We start from the raw sequence: 22652 nt of genomic DNA, 5'->3' as shown, positions 1-22652 counted from the left end.
CTAAGTGAGTTTTGCCTCATTTTACAACATTTTTTTAACCACAATTGTTAAGTGAATTGACTGCAGTTTAGTGTCTTTAAGACACTTAGGCTCTCTTAAGCCGCTCTGGTTTCCCCCGTTGGCTCTGCTTGTTGGAAACCACTGGGAAGGTTACAAATGGTGATCACATGGCCCCCAGGACACTGCAACCATCACAAATACATGCCAGTTGCCAAATGCCTGAATTATGATCATACGAGCATGGGGATGCTGCAGTGGTCGTAAGTGTGAAAAACAGTGATAAGTCACTTTTTTCAGTACTGCTGTAACTTCAGATGGCTGTAAGTTGAGGACTACCTGTATAGTGTTTGCTTGCTCCATGGAATATGTGTCTCATCTCTTCAGTTTTGATTCTGACTGGTCAGTAAGAACTGACAGTGACTTGATGGCGCATAGTCTATCGCTCTGTGCTTGTATTTGATGTCTTTGGGGACCAGCACTTTTATGACAGAAGAAAGTACTTAGAAAAAAAAATAAGAGTTTGATGGGCTTTTCTTTTCACTTAGGGTGAAATAGTTAAGAAATACACACAATTGAATCCTAAAACGTACGAGGATAGGATAGAACTGATCCTTAAGATGTGTATAGAGGCTGCCTCAGAAGCAGTAGACCTGAACTGCAGAATTCTGGGTGTAGGTAAGTTTTATAAGCATTATATATATATTTTTGCTTTATGAAATCAAGGCAAGAATTAGCACCGTGCCCCCCCAATGTTGTTCTGCATTTCAAATATAATAGAAGGAATTGTTTGCTAAGTGCTGAATTTTACAGATACCTTGGTGTTCGTAAACTGCAAAATGAATTAATATATTAAAATTGGCATACAGATCTTAGAGAGCTAGTTTGGTGCAGTTTTGAAGGCACCAGGCTAGAAACTGGGAGTGTGTGAGTTCTAGCCCTGCCTTAGGCATAAAGCCCAGCTGGGTGACTGTAGTCCAGTCACTCTGTCTTAGTTATAGGAAGGAGGCATTAGCAAAACACTTCTGGAAAAACCTTCCCAAGAAAACTACAGGGACTTCTCCAGGCAGTATCCAGGAGTCAAAACCTGATCCAGAGGCAGTAAATAAATAAATAATATTCTCAAGTTCCGTGCCATATACTTATATTTCATAAGTTGTACTTCTGTAGGCAATTAAAAATTGTATATATTGTCTTCGATGATACTTTTCCCCTCAAAATTATAATAGGCAGAAAAGGCACTGACTGAGCATCAAGTGTTAGATTGAAATAAGCAGGACAGCTCCTGTTAACCTCTAAATTTTTGAAGATTTTGTCCTGTCTTGTATTCTTTGTGCAATACTGTCTTGTGTGTGTGTGTGTGTGTGTGTGTGTGTGTATGAGGTACAATGAACGGGATATATGTGAATTCAGACAATGGTGCCTCTGCATCTTATTAGATAATGCAAATTTAAATAGCAAATTGTGGCATGAGTTGACCCTGTGATAACAGTTCTTTATTTATCTGAGGGTTTATTGAAGAATTCTTCTTAACAGTGAAAAGTAATGTAAAACAGAACGGCTGAACTTCGTTGTTTCATTGTTGAGGGAAGTTGTTCAGTTTTGTTTCTGAGTGGGAAGCTAACACTTAACAAAGCTTTATTTTGGGTTTTTTTTTTAAAAAAATGCTAGAATTAATAAGAGTCCTGTCCTGTTCTTCGTATATCATGAAATATGCTGTGTGGCTCAGGCATTTCTACAGGTGGGAGAGTCGATCCCCGAGAAGGCGTTGTTCTTCATTCCACAAAACTCATTCAGGAGTGGAACGCTGTTGATCTGCGGACACCGATATCAGACGCCCTGCATTTGCCAGTCTGGGTGGATAATGATGGCAACTGTGCGGCGTTAGCGGAGAGAAAATTTGGACATGGGAAAGGAGTGGAAGACTTCATAACTGTTATCACTGGCACAGGTATCCGTTTCCTTCAAACTTCCTAAAACCAAGTTTTTTCAGTCTCGTTTGGAATCAAGTAATATTTCCACTTTGTACTTATTTATTGTAAGAGATCACGTGCAAATGGCTATAATCTCTATCCAGCTGTTGGGCACACGATTAAATCGGACAGGAAATCTCAGATTTGGGCAGGGAATTGAGTTCAGTGCAAATCATAGGAAGCTTCTCTTACGTTTTCTGTTATTTTATTAGATTGTAACTGATGCGAACTACAGGGCAGTGGCCACCACAGTTGAACAACTATTGTCTTTAAACACAATGTTAAGAATATAATGTTATGAAGGGGGGGGGGGGGCGGAGGAAAAACTGGATAAATGGAGCATTGGATAAACAGACAAGCTGAAGAATATCAAACAAGAATGGACCCAGAGAGAATGGGAGTGAAGGTGACAAATTGAAAAATAAATTGGATGGACAGAGCACCATCAAACACAGAATCACTCAAGAAAAGTCTGGGCCAGGGGTAGGCAACCTTGGCTCTTTTATGACTTGTGGACTTCAACTCCCAGAATTCCTGAGTCAGTTATGCTGACTGACTCAGGAATTCTGGGAGTTGAAGTCCACGAGTCATAAAAGAGCCAAGGTTGCCTACCTCTAGTCTGGGCAATCAAGTGTGATTATATATTTGCCTATGATAAAGATTCTTTTGGAATGCTATACCTTTTCTGGTCTTCAGAGTTCAGCGACAGCGTCCTGATATTTTTCTTTCAGGCATCGGTGGTGGCATCATTCATCAAAGTGAATTAATTCACGGCAGCTCTTTTTGTGCTGCTGAGCTTGGGCACATTGTGGTAGCAATGGATGGACCAGAGTGCCTGTGTGGGAACCATGGCTGCATAGAAGCCTATGCTTCTGGGATAGCCTTGCAGAGAGAAGCCAAGAAATTACATGATGGTAAGTAAGGTGCCGTCCTGTTATTTATGCCCAGGTTCACTGGTAGGATGTGCATAAGTGTAAGCAGCCTAAAAAAAAGTTCACATAACAATACACTTGTGATTTAATAACTACCATGTATTAATTAAGGTAGCAGAAATGCATACTTCTGCTTTTATATGCATGAACTTTGTTTCCCGAAGCCAAATCAGTTAATGGAAGCTTAGCTGAAAAGCAAATCTACTGGCATGACTACATTAGCTACTTTGACCAAGATACACAGGTAGTCCTTGACTTACAACCATTCGTTTCATGACCATTCAAAGTTACAACAGCACAAAGTTACAAAGTGACCATTTTTTCACACTTACGACCGTTGCGGCATTCCCATGGTCACGTGATCAAAATTCTGACCCTTGGCAACTGACTCATATTTCTGGCGGTTGCAGCGTCCTGGGGTCACGTGATCACCTTTTGCGACCTGACAAGGAAAGTCAATGGGGAAGCCAGATTCACTTAACAACCATGTTACTAAGTTAACAACTGAAGTGGTTCTCTTAACAACTGTGGCAAGAAAGGTTATAAAATGGGCAAAACTCACTTAATAAATACCTTGCTTAGCAACAGAAATTTTGGGCTCAATTATTGTCGTAAATTGAGAACTACCTGTATAAAACTCTGATCTGAAAATTTTCAGTGTCCCCATTTCCTCACTGTGTATTCCTCTTGTAGGAAGAATGCTGTAGATGGAACGTAGAAAATGCCTTTTTTATTGCAATTTTATCCATCGCATGCTAATGAGTAAATTCACTTAAATATATTTGTACCTTGTAATCTAGGCTGCTTTTCTATAATTCAAACTACCGTAATCTGATTTCAAAGACAAGTTTGAAAAAGCTGGGTCAATCTGCTTTCAGTCGTGAACAAAAGAAAATTTTAATCATAAGCTTAAAGAATGTAAAGAAACTGAAATAAAGAGCAAAAACCTAAATAAGGCTTTGATTTAGAATGTTATAAATGGAATAAGAGTCCAGATAAATTAGAATACCAAAACTTTTACACTAAGATTTTAGAATTAATTATAAACTACAAACATCATCTTGCAGGAAATAGATCTCTTTTAGTTTGTATAAGTCATTACAATGATGAACAATTTCATGATTTCAAAAACTGGACACTAGAGGGGACTAAAGATTTTAGAAAGGGGAAAGATATAAAAGCCAGTAGATGGTGCAAAACATTTTGTCGATCAAAATACTGGAGGAGACTTTGGAAGGATGGAATTAGATAATAGTAGCCACAATATCAACAATGTTAGTCATGATGTCTACTTCTAGGGATAGACTATGAAGAAATGTCAGATGTAGAACAAAGTTTATCTGACAAGATGGAGATGGTATCAAAAGTGGATTTACAGCTGACGGGAAGTTCATAATTTAGAAAAGGGTCTTTTACCAGGTGTACAACAAAAATTGTCAGATTTTAAAATTTGAGAAATACAAACTACAAATCAAGAGAGTGTTCTGGATTTAGGAGAATTTTATTGGATTAGGATTTCAAGAGGCTTCTTAAAGCCTTGAACTATTGATGATGGGACAAAGAAAAAATGAAGAGAAATCAAATCCTATGGCAATATTTGAATGAACTAATGATTAAAGTAAAAGGAAGTAATATAAAGCTGATTTATTTCATCGAAGTTTGAACAAAATATGTTATTACTTCTGGCTACCTTTCATGTACTTTCTGCTGATATCAGGCCTGAAAAATGATGTTTAATGGATTTTTCATAGATAAGAAATAGGGTATGGGATAAAGAAATAAATGTAACTTCAGAGAGAGTGGAGAGTCACTAAATTTGTGTATAGTTGCTGTGATGAAGATTGGAAGTCACTTCATCATATATTTTTCTTTATTATATTCTTACTTTTCTCTTCTCCTTTTTTGTACCTTTTACTCCTTTCTATTCTCCATTCTTTCTTTAAGTTTAATTTATATTACATTTTTCTATTTTAATAAAATCTTAATAAAATGTATAAATAAAATATGTAGATATGAGTACAGTATTGTGCATTTATAGGCAGTTGCATGAATTGAAAGTTACATTTGTAAATCTAAAAAGAAAAAAGAAAGTGGATTTCCTTGGCCATGCCAAAAACATTTTAAGGACTTAACTAAGATAAAATCCAGCATCAGGACAATGAGGGTTAAATCTGCATTTGCATTGCTTAGTCAGTTTGCTGGTTAAAAAAAACAAACAATCAGATTAGGTCTGTTCCACTATTTCCTGGTACATATTTATGTGGAATCATTTTACATCTGTAGGAAACCAGTGGGATTTTACGCCAGAAAAGAGAGATAAAACTTCATTTAGCTGCGCCAAAATTAATGTTATTGTATGACATAAGGTAGATTAGATTCTTTGTGATTTTTTTAAAAATGGTTGGTAAAATGTAATAATCAGCATTGTCTGTTTTGCTTCTTAACTACTAATTCTGCTTTCTTCCATTTTTTTCTCCAAACAGAGGATTCATTATTGATTGGAGATATGTCTATGAAAAAAGAAGATACAATAACTGCTGCACATCTTATTCAGGCAGCTAAACTAGGAAACCTAAAAGCTGACAATATTGTTAGAACAGGTAAAAAATACAAACATAAGACTGAAATCTTTGTTAGAATATTGGCTAGTGGCAAATATTGCTACTGCTGTAGCATCATCCTTGTTTGCTTCTGTTATAAAACAATACAAAAAATAGGCCTTTTTTCTTTCTCCCGATAAGATTTTAGCTTTCTTTTGGAAATGCAAGGAGATGAGAGAAAAAAATAGACCAGGCAAGGTAAGGATGGATAAAAGTGGGGGGGAAAATACAGTTAGATGTGCAGAGAATCATCTTCAATACATTGTGCAAAGCTTTGATAGATTATTTACTGTGGTAATGGCTCACCAGAATCACCCTGTTAAGTAGCCCTGCTCACATTTTTACATCTGAAACTAAAGTGACTACTTTGTTTTGCTTCACTTGTTTTTAAAGCTTGTTCTAGCAGTTGCAATTGTTTGGCAGACAAACAGAACTTTTCCCAGCAGATTGGGGAGACAGTTGAGGCTTTGGGGTAACGCCTAGTGCAGGGATAGGCAACCTTGGCTCTTTTATGACTCATGGACTTCAACTCCCAGAATTCCTGAGCCAGCTATGCTGGCTCAGGAATTCTGGGAGTTGAAGTCCATGAGTCATAAAAGAGCCAAGGTTGCCTACCCCTGGCCTAGTGCTTTATTGAGGCAAAACACGTTGACTCTTCGGTAGAACAAGATAACCACATTGTCTCTACAACTTAGAGCATCTCATTATCATAAAACCAAGCTAGTATTCAGCTAGTATTCTCCTGTTAGTAGAAGAGGTCTATCAGTACAATAGGAAAGGGAGCCTTTTTATCAGCGGAGAGCAGTCTTAATTTCTGTTTCTTTGGAGGACAAGCCCTCATTTAAATTTTGTTGAAGCATACTTGCTATCATAGAATCTAATCCTTGAAAACTTAAGAGATTTTACTGAAACCTCTTTAGGTAATCTGAATGTAGTGGAAACCATGTTTGATACTTCTCTTTTTGATAGCTCCTGTGAAAATAGACTCGATCCAATTTTAAGGAAGTTATATTTGTGCCTAAAGCAACACTTCCGTATAATCTAATCCAAAGAATAATTGGAAGCACTTTAAAAAAAAAAAAAAGTTGGAGCATTATTAGTATTACTGAGAACCAATTTAATATAATGATTATTATTATGATGATTATTATGAGGAGCCATGGTGATGCAGTGGGTTAGAATGCAGAATTGCAGGCTAATTCAGCTCACCGCCAGGAGTTCGATCCTGACCGGCTCAAAGTCGACTCAGCCTTCCATCCTTCTGAGATCGGTAAAATGAGCACCCAGATTGTTGGGCACAATACGCTGACTTTGTAAATCGCTTAGAGAAAGGCTGTAAAGCACTGTGAAGCGGTATATAAATCTAAGTGCTATTGCTATTGCTATGATTTTAGGCATTGGGATAGAAGTTGGGAGCCATGAATTCTAGTCCTGCCTTAAACACTAAGCTGGCTGATAAATTCAAGCTGTTCTCTCTCACACAACTTTAGGAAGAAGCTTGTGGCAGACCATTTCTGAAAATGTTCACACACAAAAAAATTGCAGGGGCTTCTTGGGAGGCAAAACTGACTGCAAGGCACCAACCCAGCCCCACACCATATGATTACTACTGTTGTTATTACTCAAACCTATACTCCTTTCCCTCAGGTGGTCTCTGAAAGATTCACCCTCACACATCTGTGTCTTATCTCTTGAGTCCATATTTGATGGTTTAACAGACAATGGAAAACAGGAATTTGGATTGTACAGGCATATTTCTGATTGTCATGAAATAATTTTTTATCCGTGAAATCGTATTTACTTTGAAACTCTACAGTGCTTCTTTGAATCCCATACTTACGGCTTTTTCTCCAATTCTTTTTTCTTTCATCTCAGCATATTATATTTTACTCTTATTTTAATTGTCACTTCTCAAAAATAGCCCACGAATTTGTAAAGATACCAAACATTTTTAATGTTTTGGAGTAATAAGCATGTTATATTGCATAGAAGAGATTGTTTTTATCATGATTAGTTAAGCTTTTATGTGACTCAGAATGAAGTCACATAAGGTAGATAATTGCTTCGTTTTGGACAGTTGAAAGTGGTGCGAAAGAGGCAGTTGCTAATTTATGGTCCTCTTACCTATAAGAGTTGTGCACATTCTGTTCAATTAGAGAAGATAGTGAGGGGAAAAAATGTAGCCATAAAGCAGCACATCTTGGGATTACTTTTCCAAGGATTCCTTGCTAGCGTTGGCAAAAGTCAGATGGATGTTTTAGTTCCAATATCTGGCAAGAACTCAGATGGAAAGGCTAGTACGTAATAAGGAAAGAGTTTCTTGTGGGGTCCTTGGTGTTCTCTGAGCTTGGTGATTTTCTTGCAGACATTTCATTACCAAATTAGGTAATGGAAGGATGTTCTAGCGCTGAAGAAGTTACCTAGTTTGGTAATGAAACGTCTGCAAGGAAACCACCAAGCTCAGAGAACACCAAGGACCCCACAGTTCAACCCTGAGCTGCAAATAGCCTCTTCCATCGGTAAAGTTTCTTTCTTGTGTAACTCTCATTCCTATGTTCTTCCTGACTCACATTTCCTTTTTTCCCTCACAGCGGGAACAGCCCTGGGCCTTGGAATTGTTAATGTTCTGCACACCATTAGCCCTTCCCTGGTGATACTTTCTGGCGTCTTGGCAAGTCATTATGTCAATGTTGTCAAAGATGTGATCCGTCAGCGAGCGTTATTCTCTGTCCAGGCAGTGAATGTGGTTGTCTCAGACCTGAGCGATCCTGCCTTGCTTGGAGCCGCTAGCATGGTTCTGGATTATACAACACGCAGGATATGCTAAACACCTGGGGGGAAAGTAGAAATCCTTACGAAGTTTATAACAGGAAAAATATTTCCTACTGATGTTGGAGGTTTTTGGGGTTGTTTCAGATGATTTTGTGGAAACCTCGCCATAAAAATCGTTCCCTTCCTTTATTTAATTGCTACTTTTATATGTTGGAAGAAACGAGGCTCAGAAGAGGACTCTCTTGTAGACAAAATGAAATTAAATACTTCTTGGGAGCTACAATTTGTAAAATGTTCTTCTGAATGTTCTTCTTCCTAATGTATTTTCAAATTGTTTTTCTCAGTAGGTGGTAATTTCAGTAAGCAGACCTTTGTTAAGCAAGTACAGAAATATCCCTGACAGATATATGTAACCATTTTCATCTCTGCAGAGCTAGGCAGGCATGATCTCTGTGTGAGAGAAATTGAAAACATCTCACGGTAAAATACCCAGCATTATGATGTGACTATCAATGAGTACATTAATTAGAATATAATCCTTATTAGGATGATTACATATGATGCACGTACATGTTCACTTTCAAAGTGCTTTTCTTTCAGAAATGCCCTTCAGAAATATTGAATTATAGAATGATCATAACTGTCAATTATGTTGGCCAGCAGTTATGGCAGCTGTAATCTAGAACCCCATAAAAGGCACATGTTTGGAGACATACAGTGTGCTAGGATGGAGAACAAAATGTATGCTTTTTCTCTCTGCTAACAATAGTCATATTTTATAGACATCCTCTGAATTGTGATTCCTACCACCTGGTTTTCATGTTCTTTGCTGTAAATAATTGAATTTTGAAAATACAGGGTGTAAAAAGTTATCCATGTGAAACAAAGTAAGATAGATTTCTGTACGAAAGTTTGAGCTCCTTTTCCAAATTCAACAAGTACTTTTGGTTCTTTTAGCCGGCTTTAATATGTCAAATGTCGTACATATTCTTGTATTCCAAAGGAATATTTACCTTTTCCTATTTTGTCCTATTTTGAAAAATATTATGCAGTATACATACGTATATTGATTAAAATTCTGCCCTAAGCCAAACAACCGTCTTGAGTATTGAGTAAACTTTCAGTAAACTTTTTATTTCCATAATCTTCCTGGAATTATAAAAGAAGGGAATTTCCAGACCTTGGCTGCCATTGAACTATGGGAGTGAGTTGCCTGCAATGCAAGCCTACCGAGAGAATCGAGCAATTAATATAAATACTGTAGCAGAGGGTTCAGTTTAAATGAAGAGGGTCCATTTTCATCCTGAAACTACTGCTACTTTGAAGGAAGCTTGAGCGTCTCAATACATTTTGATTGTATATTTTGTTTTGGAGTTCAAAGGAGCATTTTGCAAAATACACAACTTAGTTTTCAGCAATTCTCTTAGAGCTAAATCTCACCCTGTTTTTCTGTATGAAAGAAATTGGAAAACACATGAAATGGTGTTTTTGTTGTCAGTTTTGTTCAGTTAGGCAAGCGGGATGAAAACCATGACAATAGTCTGAAGAAAAATGAAAATCCAATCCCCGTGCCACAAACACCTTTCAGACTGGAACAGATTGCTAACATTTAAGGTTTTCTCAAACTGAATCTGCACCTGAAGAGTGAGGGAAAGAAGTATACATTTTACTAACACTTCTTCCCGCAACTATAGTTGGTAAGAAAAGAAAAATTGAATTGTTACAAGTAGCCTGCATTGAAGCTACCACCAATCTAAATTTATTGTTTGGGATTATGCCTGTTTTCTTAACCTGAACAAGTTGCGTATGCAGTTAAGCTCAGCATTTGGGACAGTTAGGCAAGGGATGCAGAAGAACAGCCTTACAGAAACAGATTTGACTTTCCATGTCCTCTTGGAAGCCTAATCCATTTAGTAAGCTGAGTTTCATCAAGCCAGTTTCTTCTCCAAATAATGCTCAACTGCCTTAAATATTCAGTGTATTTTTGGAAAAGTTCTTTATTTTTGTGCATACTTACAAGTTATCCCAAAATAGTGAAGCTGTCGTTTTTGGGGTGGCTTTTTGTTTGTAAAATAATTTGGTATTAGATGAAATGGAAAAGGAATGTAGTACTGTGCTCACTTGGCTTTTAAACCATGAAGGAAACATCCAAGTTCAGCACTAAATTATAATGATATAGTGCAAGTAGGGCTGTTGTGGCTTCAGTTTATCTCTGGTGAGACTTGCAGACTTTTTTCTTGGGGCTTTTGCTCTGAGCAATGCCAATCACCTTTGGTGGGGACATAAATTCCTAAAGCTCCTATCCCAGGGGTAGGCAACCTTGGCTCTTTTATGACTCGTGGACTTCAACTCCCAGAATTCCTGAGCCAGCATGAAGTCCACGAATCATAAAAGAGCCAAGGTTGCCTACCCCTGTCCTATCCCAAGATAATATACTATATTGTCTAATAATTCCCAGAATGCCCCAGCATACTAGCTTCAGTCTGAAAGATATGACTAACGATACCATGTTATCTTTAATTGCTAATCTAGCAGAGATAAATCTCATCAACAAAGGGCATTGCTGCACCTCTAAACTATGGTGCGGATGTCTTTATGTGATTAAGTAACGTTCATTTTATGTGGTTAGTAACTGTTAGTACTGAATTTTTAAGAGGCTCTTTGCCTGCTTTATTAAATTCGATAAGTGTTGGCTGAACTGTATATTCAGTTTGATAAGCACCAGTGAAAAAGGTTTACGATTCCCAGTAGCATTACTTTAAAAGCAAAACTGTCTTTAATTGAATAGCAATCTTAATATTTGTTATTTAGTTCAGCATAGCTCCTGCATCATCACTTTTTTAATTGGGAAAAGAGGACATCTTTACATCTGCCTATGTTATATGTATAAAAATAAAATCAAATGCTGAAATTTAGCACTTTTCTATTTCTTGTTGGCATGAAAAATATGGTTTTCTCTGTTGCCTTATTAAAACAATGATTAGTTCTGTACGTTGTTGTCTAAATGTTGTTAGATCTAAGTGACTTCAAGCTAAACATCAAAGATTTAAATAAAAAATAAAATTGTGTATATATCAAGTTTCCATTATCTTATTTATCCAGCTATTAGTTTGAGAAACATAACATCTACATTATTTTATTTTATCATAGCCCACTACTATAAAATTCCTAAAATTAAACCAAAATCAGAGGATACTTTGATAGGATAAGGGTTACTTTTAGATCAAGATCAATTCCACAAAATGTATTTCTAAGTCTCTGGAAATGGCTGTTGATCTTGAAGGGATCTGAAAAGCAAGCTTATTAATAAGCTCTAGCTATGATGTAATAGCAGCTCACACCTTTTGTGAATAAAGTTAATTGCCTGACCAATAACCTTCATCAGTTATTCAGAAAGGAATTGTTTAGTTCCAAAGGTTTTGCCTACTTAAGAACTGTATAAAATGGTTTCATCCCTGTTGATTTTCCAGAAGTCCCTCAAAACCTGGTTATGCCATCAGGCCTGGGAACCCCAGGGTATCAGCAAAGCACTGAGGAGGCTCCACGGTGGTCGGCATCTGCTGGTCTTTGTAATTTTTAAAATTTTCCCGGATAATAGTTTTATGTGTCATTGTTTTTATTATATGCTGACCAGAACTGCTTTTTTGTGACATGGGCAGCTTTATAAATTTGATGAATAAATGAATGGTGAACTGCGTCAGGTCATTGTATGAAATGCGTGGCCATTTAAATCTTGTGAATAAATAGTTAAATAAATATTCCAGGTCTGGTTTATTAGTATAAACCAATGTTTATACTATAGTGCAAGGTAGTGTCAGGGGATAACTGTGAAAACACTCATTTTGAATGCATTTTTTTGAAAATACAATTTTCAGCCATTATATTCCCAGGTATTCATAGCCAGCACAACAGAGTCCTTCAGCATTTTAATATTCCCACACAACAGTGCAATTTAAACAGACCTTTAATATCGGTATATTTGAAAGTCAAATCTCGATGCGTAAGAGCAGCATAGAGACTACAGTTCTGGAAGTTTTCTCCCAGTTTGGACACCAGGAGGACAGAGAGGAGGAACATGCAATCACAGAACAATGATCAAACTCTAAATACATTGTGAGGTTTGGTCCAAAAACAAAAAAAAAACAAAAAACATTTAAACATAATTAATCCAATTACTGCAAACACAGCTTCTCTGAGTAAAGTTAGATATTGCATTTGTAGTGTAGGGTGTGCTTTCCCTTCAGCGAACCAGCGGGGCCTGCTTGAGCGAAATCAGCACTGAGCGCATGCGGGACACGTCTTTCGCCTGCTTGCTCGACTTGGGGTTAAAGTCACAGAGTCGAGCCACACGTTCCCACTCGGTGCCAGGAGACGAGTCATCAACATCATTCACAAAGACTTCTTCAGCTGCCCTAGAAATAATGCAACACGTTTCATTTCAATGAAATAGGTCTCCCGCCCATTTTCCCATCAGTTGTTTCCTAATTATTTGTAAAAGCATCACCACCATCATCACCCAAAGTAGGGTAAATTTCCAATCCTCCTTTTAGACTTTCAAATTATGGAAGGGGCAATGAGACCCATGTGAACCGAGAGGTGCTAAGTCAAATGACGGAGTATATGTGCTTGGTTTAACAAAGAAAGCTAATCTCAACCTTATATAGTGTACAAGGTTGAGGCAAGTGGGTTTATCAAGAATCAACTCTACAGATGCATAATCTGAGTCTGTGTAATGTGCAAACTTGACCATCAGCGCACAATCGCATTACCCATATACTGAATTCTGCATACAGTATAAATCAGAAGATCCACAATACAATGGCAGAGTATGTGTAATCCATGCAGAAGGTTCCAGGGGCAATCTCGAGCATTTCCATATAAGGCAAGGAAAAAGATTCCAATCTGAAACTTAGGAGAGCTATTAGGAGTCAGATTTGATGATACTAACTTTAAAGGATCACCGTTTGATTCTACATAAGGCCATTTCCAATGATCCTATGGACACCAATAGAAGTTGGCATGGTGTGCTAAGATTGGTATTCGGTTTCCTTCTTAACAGTTATTTTTAATTTTTACAAACTATAACATGAAACTGGAATGCTATTTCTAATGCTGCGGAGAGATAACAGAAATTAGCATGAAAGAAAAGAAGTCATAGCCCTCATGCTTGAAAATGCTATGGACCTAAGGCTGGAGAAAGACTGAAGAAAAAGGCCAAGGAGAAAACTGCTTCTTCATTTCATCTGCCCTCGTGCGCACATTTTCTGCTTAGCGACATCACCACATGTATTGTCCCTTCAATACTAGCATTCTGCTATCTTGCTCACAAATAGGAAAATTATTTTCTGGAACTAATTGAAGCAGACTGTGAGCTCTGAACATAAGCAAATGCAATAAGCAGACCTACTTATGGGGAAGGGAAAAGGAAAAAAAAAACTACTCCCACAGAGTACGGGGGGAGGGGGGAAGCAATGAGATGAACTTATGAAGTTCAGTACTGATCACAAGTATGGTTGTATTTTACAAACACCACTGATGACAAGGGTCACTACAACACTGCTATTTCATGGGACAAGACACTTAAGGGGCAGTGAAGAGTTTACTTAACTGTTCTAGGCTGTAGCAAGGATGGTTTATGTTTGTGCTTTAAAGGTGAAGAGAAACAAAAAGGAGAGTTTAAGTCAGATATAGAAAATGAAAATGAGCATAATGCAGATGGCAAGTAAAGCTGGCCAGACATGCACTTTGCAGCACTATCAACATTCAGGAACAGGTGCCTCCAGAATTTATTTTACATTAGCTGCACTATAGGCACTCTTCTCCTCCCCCAACCAGTTACAGAAACAGCCTTTCTGCCTGAACTTCAACTGCAAAAATCAATGGCAGACACCACCTATAAGTCCAGCATTTCACAAGTCAAGGGGTTTTTCTAGGACTGATCATCTGCCAAACTTCCATTAACATTTGGGGAAAAGTGTCAGTGCTAAATTCAGACTAGAAGTAGGCATGAAATACCCATCAGCCTTCTCAACTGCCATGCCATGAAACTCTTCCGGATTACACAACGAATCTGAAAATATTGTAGGCAATTAAGGAAATATAAATCACGGTGGGGAACACAGAGCCCCAGCTCCAAAGCAGTTTCATCATTATTTCTTTTTCCTCAATTCCTGACATACTCCATTCAACTACAACTTGCTCTGTATAGATAAGGAACACTGACTTCCTCGTCTCCTGAACTTGCCACTAATGGGGTCCTTCAAGCAGGAAGAAGGAAAAGTGTGTTGCAAATTGCTCCTGTCTCTTTCTCTTGGTTCTTTTTTCAAAAACAATTATTCTATCAACACATCTATAATAGTATTCTGTTTTGTCCAGCTGGACTAGCACCAGCGAACGTAAGTATCACAATTCTAGCATGTGCATTGAAGAAAGAGGGCATTTGATTCTGAACAATAAACATCCAGAAATATATAAGAAGCACCTTTTATTTAAACTTTTCAGAGTATAGAACTGGAATATGAACAGAAAAACAGAAAGTTATCCCGCTTTTTTCTGAAACAAGAGTTATTTTTACATAGGAAAGTGGTATAGCTAGATTTTACCTACAATTTCCAGAGCTAAATCCTCTAGCAATATTTTATGACTCTGAATGAATCCTCCCATTCTATATTTTATATATGGAAGTTGTACAAAACTACTTAACCCTTTTTCCCATTCATTTCCATTTCTTGTTAATCACTGCAGTAGTTTTACATCTAGTGTTGCTACAAAGGAGCTGCTGAAGCAGCTTTCATTATTTTATATGCTTGGGTAACATAATCCTAAAAAGTCAAATATGTAAACCGTACAGGAGAAGAGTACTCAGCTATGAGAAAACTACTGTTTTCAGTTACTAAATGTCACCTATATTTAGTTCAACAAAATTCAATTCTGCACGCTAAGCAGTTTAACTTGCAATACAAAATGAAATTTAAGGCAGGTTTGCTTATTACAAATTTGATGAAACCAAATGCTGATTTGGAAAAGTTCAATTTACTATTCAATTGCTATATTTCACCTATTCCAGCATTATCTATTAATTTTAATATTTTCACAATTCACTATTCCAGATATACACTCTGCTGCATAACTCAAACCAAACCATGAAGTTATCTGACATCTCCAGCATTTGCTACATATTAATAACATGTTTACACTTTTTGTACTATATTTAAAACCCAACAAGAAGCAACAACAAAGCTATGGAATCTCTTCCCTTAACATTAGAAAATAGTTCTTCCTTACAATTTTATTTGAAACCTCCGCCCTTCTTTGATTAGAAGCATCTAAATCATTCAGTGAGTAGCCAGGAGTCAATTGACCATTCTTGGATGCTATTAGTATTGTTTATTTTAACTGAATGTAATTGTCCATTCCTGCCTCTGCCGCACCCCTCCCTCCCCAAAAAAAGTCAGGGGTCTTCTTCCTATTTTGTTCTATAAAGTATGTCTCTCTGCTTCGATCATAATAAGAGATTAAAAATGTTAAGTAAAACAGATGGATCAGAATATAACCAGTAGTTAGGCAACATACACATAACCGATCACGTCAGCGAAGGGTTGTTTGTAGAAAGCTTCATCTGCCACCCTAGATGGCAAGTAGTCCACAGAAGAGGCAAGCAGACAGAAGACAAAGAGAAAAGAATAAGCAAAAGGAAACAAAGCCAAGTAGAATTAAATTTCAAACGATTAACATGCAGATTAATCTGACCCTAGAAAACACTTAGAAATTGTAAGTGAAGGAAAAAAACATGTAAGAAATATGTGTTAAGAAATAAACTACACAGTTAAGAAACAACTTAGCTCAAGAAAGATAAGTTAGTCCTTTGCAGACAATCAAACTTATAAAAACAAATCCTGATTGCTTTCTGTAAGTCTTCAGGCATTGCTTTGCCCAATAAAATTTAAAACTACGGGTATATTGGTAAAACTAGGTTGTAAACAACAGCTAATAAAGGCAACTTAACTTACTAATAGCTTTTTAAAAAGTGCCATGGTTTATGTTGAGAAAGGGAAAATCTGCTCTAGAGAGCAAGCATTCTGGCTATATAGTAAAGAGGACATGCCATTTGTCATCTTTGCAGTTCATTTTTATCACAAGACAGGAACTATGGTGGAAGAAGGCTAAGAAGCAACTGTAACTTCCTGACTGAAAATCACAGTAACCGCTAAAGAAAAAAAAACTATTTAGAATTGGCTGTAAAGTGAACTCTCAAAACACAGCAATATTTTTCAACTGCTTCATTCAGAAATATCAAATACTGATTGAAATGAAAAATCTTAACTCCTGTTTTTCAGTTTTTATCCCAGACTACTGCAAGAAGAGATCTAACCAGGTATATACGTATGTATATATACATACACACAAACATACATATTATATAACCATAACAGTCTCTCTCTCTCTCTCTCTCTCTCTCACACACACACACACACACACATATATTATACACCCATAACATGCACAATTACACATACACACTGTCATTTAGTCTTTGGGAAAGGGCTGAGACTGTCTCTATTACTGAAAATACAGTAGTTGTTCAATGGCACTAGCAAAGTCATGGTAATTCTTATTTTATATTTATTTATATATAAAGCAAAAAGAGGGGGAAGGGGGAATGAGAAAATCCTTATCCTGAAGAGTAATGGATTCCTGAAAATTTCTCGGAGAGGATATCGTTTGCCAGTTATAATTAGCATAGAGCCACTATCATGTCAGCAAAAGAATATTAATAAAAAATTAACAAAATCCAGGAATTGATCATTAACAGTATCATTACCTGTTATTTGCTTTTGTTTTCTGTAGCTGCTCATCTTGTCTTGCATACCACTCCTCCAATTCCTTTATTGCTTTTTCCTTCCATTCTGCTTCTTGCTTTCGAGAGTTTGCATCTTTAAAAAAACATAGACACAGACATGTGGTTTATACACAAATATCTCGTCTTTTGGATGAAATAAAGCTAAGATTCTGAACTATTGCTAACTAAAACTATGGAGATTATAGAAGTTCTAGGGGATAAAAATCAATGGAATCTATACAGTTTACCACTTAGATTTCGTTAATGACTATTACTGGCAGTAAGCACAAAGACTAGAATCAATTTCAAGATTATTAGTACAAATATATTAATTCCTTTCTGAAATGTAGCAAAAAATGAAACCAGATCCACCACACCAACAAAGTTCATGATCTGAAATAACTCTACAAGAACAATGAAATAGTTGGTCATATATCCCAGTTTCCTTTTAAATTTTTAATAATAATCATTATCATCATCATCATCATCATCATTATCGTCGTCGTTGTCGTCTTTATTGATTAGGCTGTGGGCCATATCAAGGTGCAGAATTCCAAACACACATTATATTAAAATGCAGTAAAAACAATTTAGAATGGAATTAGTTAAAATATAATTTAGGATAAAATAGAAATAAAATACAATTTAAAATGAAATTGGGATAAAATACATTTTTAAAAAGAAATTAGAATCAAATACAGCAATTTAAGTTGTAGATAGATAAAATATGATAACATTATATTTCACTATCACCCCTACAATCTACGCCAATCAGTCTCCCATATGCCGATCTCAGCCAAACCATTTTGCTCAGGTACTGTGCTGTGTTAAATGTAATTTTCCAATTCTGGCCTCACATAAGGTAAGGTATTTTGATATGGAGGTCCCAACGGGTCATTCATTTAGTGCAGGGGTAGTCAACCTTGGCTCTTTTATGACTCGTGGACTTCAACTCCCAGAATTCCTGAGCCAGGCAGCAGTGAAATAGGATGTGAGCCAGGTCCTCAACCTCTGCCGCTCCGCAGATGCAGAGACATTCATTATATAGGGTATAGAGTGGAATCTCCCATATCTGACCATTTAAATTTTTTCTTGCTTCTGTTTTTGAAATATTAATGGCCAGTTCTTGCAAAAATTAAATATTCTACATAGGACAATGAATGCTATGCAAACTAATCAGCAGAAACACATTATACATGTTGGGGGGGGGATCACACAAATGAATTATTTCTAGCATTTGAGATTATTTGGCAAGAATGGTCATTATATATATTCTATACTTTAACAACAGATCTGCCCAATCTTCTGTGCCTGAATACTTCTCTCCTCTCTACCCAAAGGGCAGGAAGACACAGTCAAAAGGGAGTCAAGATGGATCCAAGGAAGAGGGCCCCCAATAGCAAATGAAGCATGCCTTGCCTATGGCTTGCAATTCGGGGATAACTGACAATACTGCTGCTCCAACAGTCCTTACTCGGTTGAAAATAAAGTTCCCATTAACAGTTATGTGCTGATGAAAATTAGATTCTTACCAAGCTCTTCTAGGCGCTCCCGCTGCTCTTCTCTCCATTTGCGAATGCTCTCTGGTTCTGTCTGCAGACGATCAGCTTGAGATATAGCAGCATAGCAGTCTGTAGGACCATTGCTCTCCTGAGCCAGACAAAGAGGCAGCCATTTTTATAATTGCTCATGAATAAAAATGAAGTTCTAAGGTATTGTTAGCTTTGCTAGGAAAATGTAAGAAGAGGCAAAGGGATCAACAATGACAAGTTATTTGGGAAGATTTGGTAATATATAACCTCCATGGCAAATGAAGCATTAAAAGCCTTAAAGAGAGAAGCAACCTAGAACTAAAGAGAAACTTCCTGACCGTTAGAACAATTAAATCAATGGAACAGCCTGTCTCCAGAAGCTGTGACTGCTCCAACACTGGAAGTTTTTAAGAAGAGACTGGACAGCCATTTGTCTGAAATGGTATAGGGTTTCCTGCCTGAGCAGGGGGTTTGACTAGATGACCTCCAAAGTCCCTTCCAACTTTATTATTATTATTATTATTATTATTATTATTATTATTATTATTATTATTATTATTATTATTAATCTTTTATTCATTAAACATGAACCTCGGTCAACTGAACATTCAAATTGGCTGGTGCTGATGGTTGACACAGGTTGCTACCAGCATCCTAGGTGTCAACCAGGTACCTCATTATTATTATTATTATTATTATTATTATTATTATTATTATTATTATTATTATTATTAGGGATAGGAGAACAGGGTTTCTGGGTTTCAGCCTTTTAAGAAAAGTGTCCTTTGGCTGCCAGCTTAAGTTATGAAAAAGCAAGAAAATCTCATCTTTTGCTGAACAGAGAAGGGGCAACACTAATAATAGTATTTTGCTAAATATAGATGAATCCTAGTCATCTGTAGGAAATAGAGAGTGATATAACTGTCAGATTAGACCACTAGCAAGCATCTCCTATACTTCCCTGATATTACACTGACCCTCAAAGAGGTGCTGCTACTCAATATACTTTTCAAATAATAAATAAGACATATGGTATGTTTATTTGAATTGGAAGATTCATCATGTACTCATGGTAAATATTCAGAAGCCAATTTGATGTAGTGGTTAGGGTATTAGGGTAGAAACCTGGATATTGTGTGTTCTAGTCCCACTATAGGCCGAAAGCCATGGGTGAATATGAGCCAATCACTCTTTCTCAGTCTTAGGAAAGAGGCAATAGCAAACCACTTCTGAAATATCTTGCCAAAAAACCCCACATGGACCTATTCAGGCAGTATCCAAGAACTGGACATAATTGAACAGAAGAAAAACATACGTACCATCGTATGGCTCTTTGAATTACAGGTGGTCCTCAACTTACTTAATACTATAAGGACCGGAAAATTCATTGTTAAGTGGTACAGTTGTTAAGTGGGACATGATGTGACTGTGACTTCTGTCCTCTCCTGCCCCTATTGATTTTGTTCACTGGAAGCCAGATGGGAAGATTGCAAATGGCAAACGTGTGATGCAGTACATTGCAATCGTAATGTGAGTTGGTTGCTCAAATGCCCACATCATGATCATATGACTTTTTTCAGCGCCACGTAATTTTGAACAGCTGCTAAATGAATGGTTATAAGTCGAGGATTAGCTGTGTACAAATCTGCTTTCTAACTACATTCACCATATGACAGGCACTTTGTTAGTGCTTCATACTATCACAATTATTCATCCTTTTTATATTTTATATTACTAATACTTTTCATATTATGCTTTAACCGCACAATATATATTTTCCCACAGAATGCTGTGAAGCTAGCTGATTGAGGAATGATCAGTTCTGAGACAAACATACCAAAGAGCTCAAAACGAAAGGCAAGTTCATAAATACACAAGAATCTGCTGCAGGTGCTGAACACAGAATAGGTGTATATTTATAAATTGACAATAAACAGATATGCATGTGATAATCAAAGTGCCTTGTCAGCTTTTTGGCTGACTCCCCCTCCCTAAGCTATTTTTTTTTCTCCTCAGCATAGTCCTAGCATAACCCCTTGCATCCCAGGGAAACAGTAACAGAAGCTTTTAGGAATTCTTACATTCACATAACTTCTTACACTTGTATCTATGCCAAGATTCAAAGCAAACAGCGAGTGAGTTGCTGAGAGGCAGAAAAAAAGAGAATCCCTTCTGCTTTTCTAAGAATACTCACTAGCCAGCCTTTTAAATTTTAGAAATCAGTTGACAACTCCAGCATCATGTGGGTTTAATACTGAAGTGCCGGAACAGGCAACAAAACTCATTGTCAAGAGTTTGGGTTCAATCAGTGGTGACCATTCTTATAGTAGAATTTCACTTACCTGATAGATATCGCCATTCGTCACTCCATCAATTGCCTCTGAGGAAGAAGAAATGGTCTACGTTAACTTTCTTGGCAACAGAATCTTTCTTTAAAAGAAGCAGCATTTAAGAGTATGTAAGAAAGTAAACTAAAGAATGATGCTTTAGTTATAGTATTGTAAACTAGCTTCTTCACCCTCTCAGCAGAAAATTGAGAGACTATATAAACTAAGAATAAAGAGTACAGAAAGCTCACGTTTCAAAGTTCTTCTCTTTCAATTGTTTACTTGGTGAACAATTTTTTTCAATCTACCTCTTCCCTTTCTAATATAATAATTATAAGATACCACTTTCAAGGTAACTGTTAAAGCCACTATTATAATAGCTTCAAAACACTTGAAATGCTCTAGTATTCATTCCACAAGAAATAAACAATTCTCTGAAAAATAATTCCAATGATTAGAAGTTGATTCTAACCAGAGTAAAGCATAAATTCTACTAGATTAGGAAAATTAAAAGCTACATTTACTTTGGAAGAAGTCATAAATACAAGACACTGCTTAAAAATGAAATGCCAAAAATTACAACTTTCCAATGAGACTCAAGGAACTAATAAGACTGGTGAGACATGATGCGGATGCCATCGGTCAGAGAGTTTAGTCCAGACATGTCAAACTCGTGACGTCGCGCAACGTATCGGGACTGTTTTGCCATTGCCGGCAATGGTAGGGGTGCGGCTTCCACGTGACGAGTCCGGCCCATGGGCCGGCAGTTTGACAGCCCTGGTTTAGTCCCTGAGGTGAGATTGGCCATCCAGAAATTACTTAAAAGTGATTCTGTCAACTAGCTTGGGGATCCAACATTAGAAATGAACCTGCTAGGTGGCTATATATAGTTAGTTGAATGTACTCTCTTGTGTGCTTTCCTGTCATTTTGTTTTATTTTTTATCTTATTTTTCTTAATTTAAATTGGTTTTTAGTGGTTATGTATTTTATTATATATGCCACCCAGGTCACTATGTGAAATGGACAGTTATACAAATGTGTTCAATAATATAAAGAATGCATAAATGTATATATCGGGTAGTCAACCTTGGCTCTTTTAGGACTCGTGGACTTCAATTCCCAGAATTCCTGAGCCAGCTTAGCTTAGCTGGCTCAGGAATTCTGAGAGTTGAAGTCCACGAGTCTTAAAAGAGCCAAGGTTGACTACCCCTGGTCTATATAATCAAGAATGCATAAATGTATATATAATCTGATTGAATCAATCCAGTGGAAGGCAAAGGCTGCTTCATTGAAGATTATGGAGCTTTATCTACCATGCTGGTCCAGTGCGCATCGCTTGATAGATATTTTCAGTATATGGCTGAGAGGACCAAAATCACCCAGCTGGCTTCTGTGCCTAAGCAAGGACCAGAACCAAGACTCCTGACTGCTAATCCAGTACTTTAACCATGACACCTCAGTGGCTCTTATGTTTACCTGTACATATATATGAGTGAAAATGCTACTTAAAAACTCTTAATCTCAAAATATTATTTTCATTTACATACCTCAAATAGTTAGGCAATGCAAAAGTATATATTATACTATGAATTATACAACTAAAATAGAGTACTTTGCAATACAATGTCTAGCATCATATATATATATATATATATATATATATATATATATATATATAT

General features: G+C 36.8%; 2 protein-coding genes across 2 annotated transcripts in view; one reads left to right on the top strand and one right to left on the bottom strand.

Annotated features, from left to right (window-relative positions):
• Positions 1–10573, top strand: part of GNE (glucosamine (UDP-N-acetyl)-2-epimerase/N-acetylmannosamine kinase) — a 45258-nt gene extending 34685 nt beyond the window's left edge. The window contains exons 8-12 of the mRNA XM_015822263.2: positions 546–675; positions 1727–1948; positions 2702–2884; positions 5386–5502; positions 8094–10573. Coding sequence (XP_015677749.1) covers positions 546–675; positions 1727–1948; positions 2702–2884; positions 5386–5502; positions 8094–8329 — 888 coding nt within the window. The 3' untranslated portion in view covers positions 8330–10573. The remainder of the gene's footprint in view (positions 1–545; positions 676–1726; positions 1949–2701; positions 2885–5385; positions 5503–8093) is intronic.
• A 1614-nt stretch (positions 10574–12187) lies between these two features.
• CLTA (clathrin light chain A) overlaps positions 12188–22652 on the bottom strand; it is a 20936-nt gene continuing 10471 nt past the window's right edge. The window contains exons 2-5 of the mRNA XM_015822264.1: positions 20988–21025; positions 18646–18763; positions 17096–17207; positions 12188–12686 (exon numbers count right to left, since the gene is read on the bottom strand). Of these exons, the coding sequence (XP_015677750.1) occupies positions 12515–12686; positions 17096–17207; positions 18646–18763; positions 20988–21025 (440 nt within the window). The 3' untranslated portion in view covers positions 12188–12514. The remainder of the gene's footprint in view (positions 12687–17095; positions 17208–18645; positions 18764–20987; positions 21026–22652) is intronic.

The sequence above is a fragment of the Protobothrops mucrosquamatus genome, unplaced genomic scaffold (genome assembly GCF_001527695.2).
Source record: "Protobothrops mucrosquamatus isolate PMUCROS unplaced genomic scaffold, P.Mucros_1.0 scaffold1511, whole genome shotgun sequence".
NCBI lineage: Eukaryota > Metazoa > Chordata > Lepidosauria > Squamata > Viperidae > Protobothrops > Protobothrops mucrosquamatus.
This window is presented reverse-complemented; position numbering and strand designations above follow the sequence as displayed.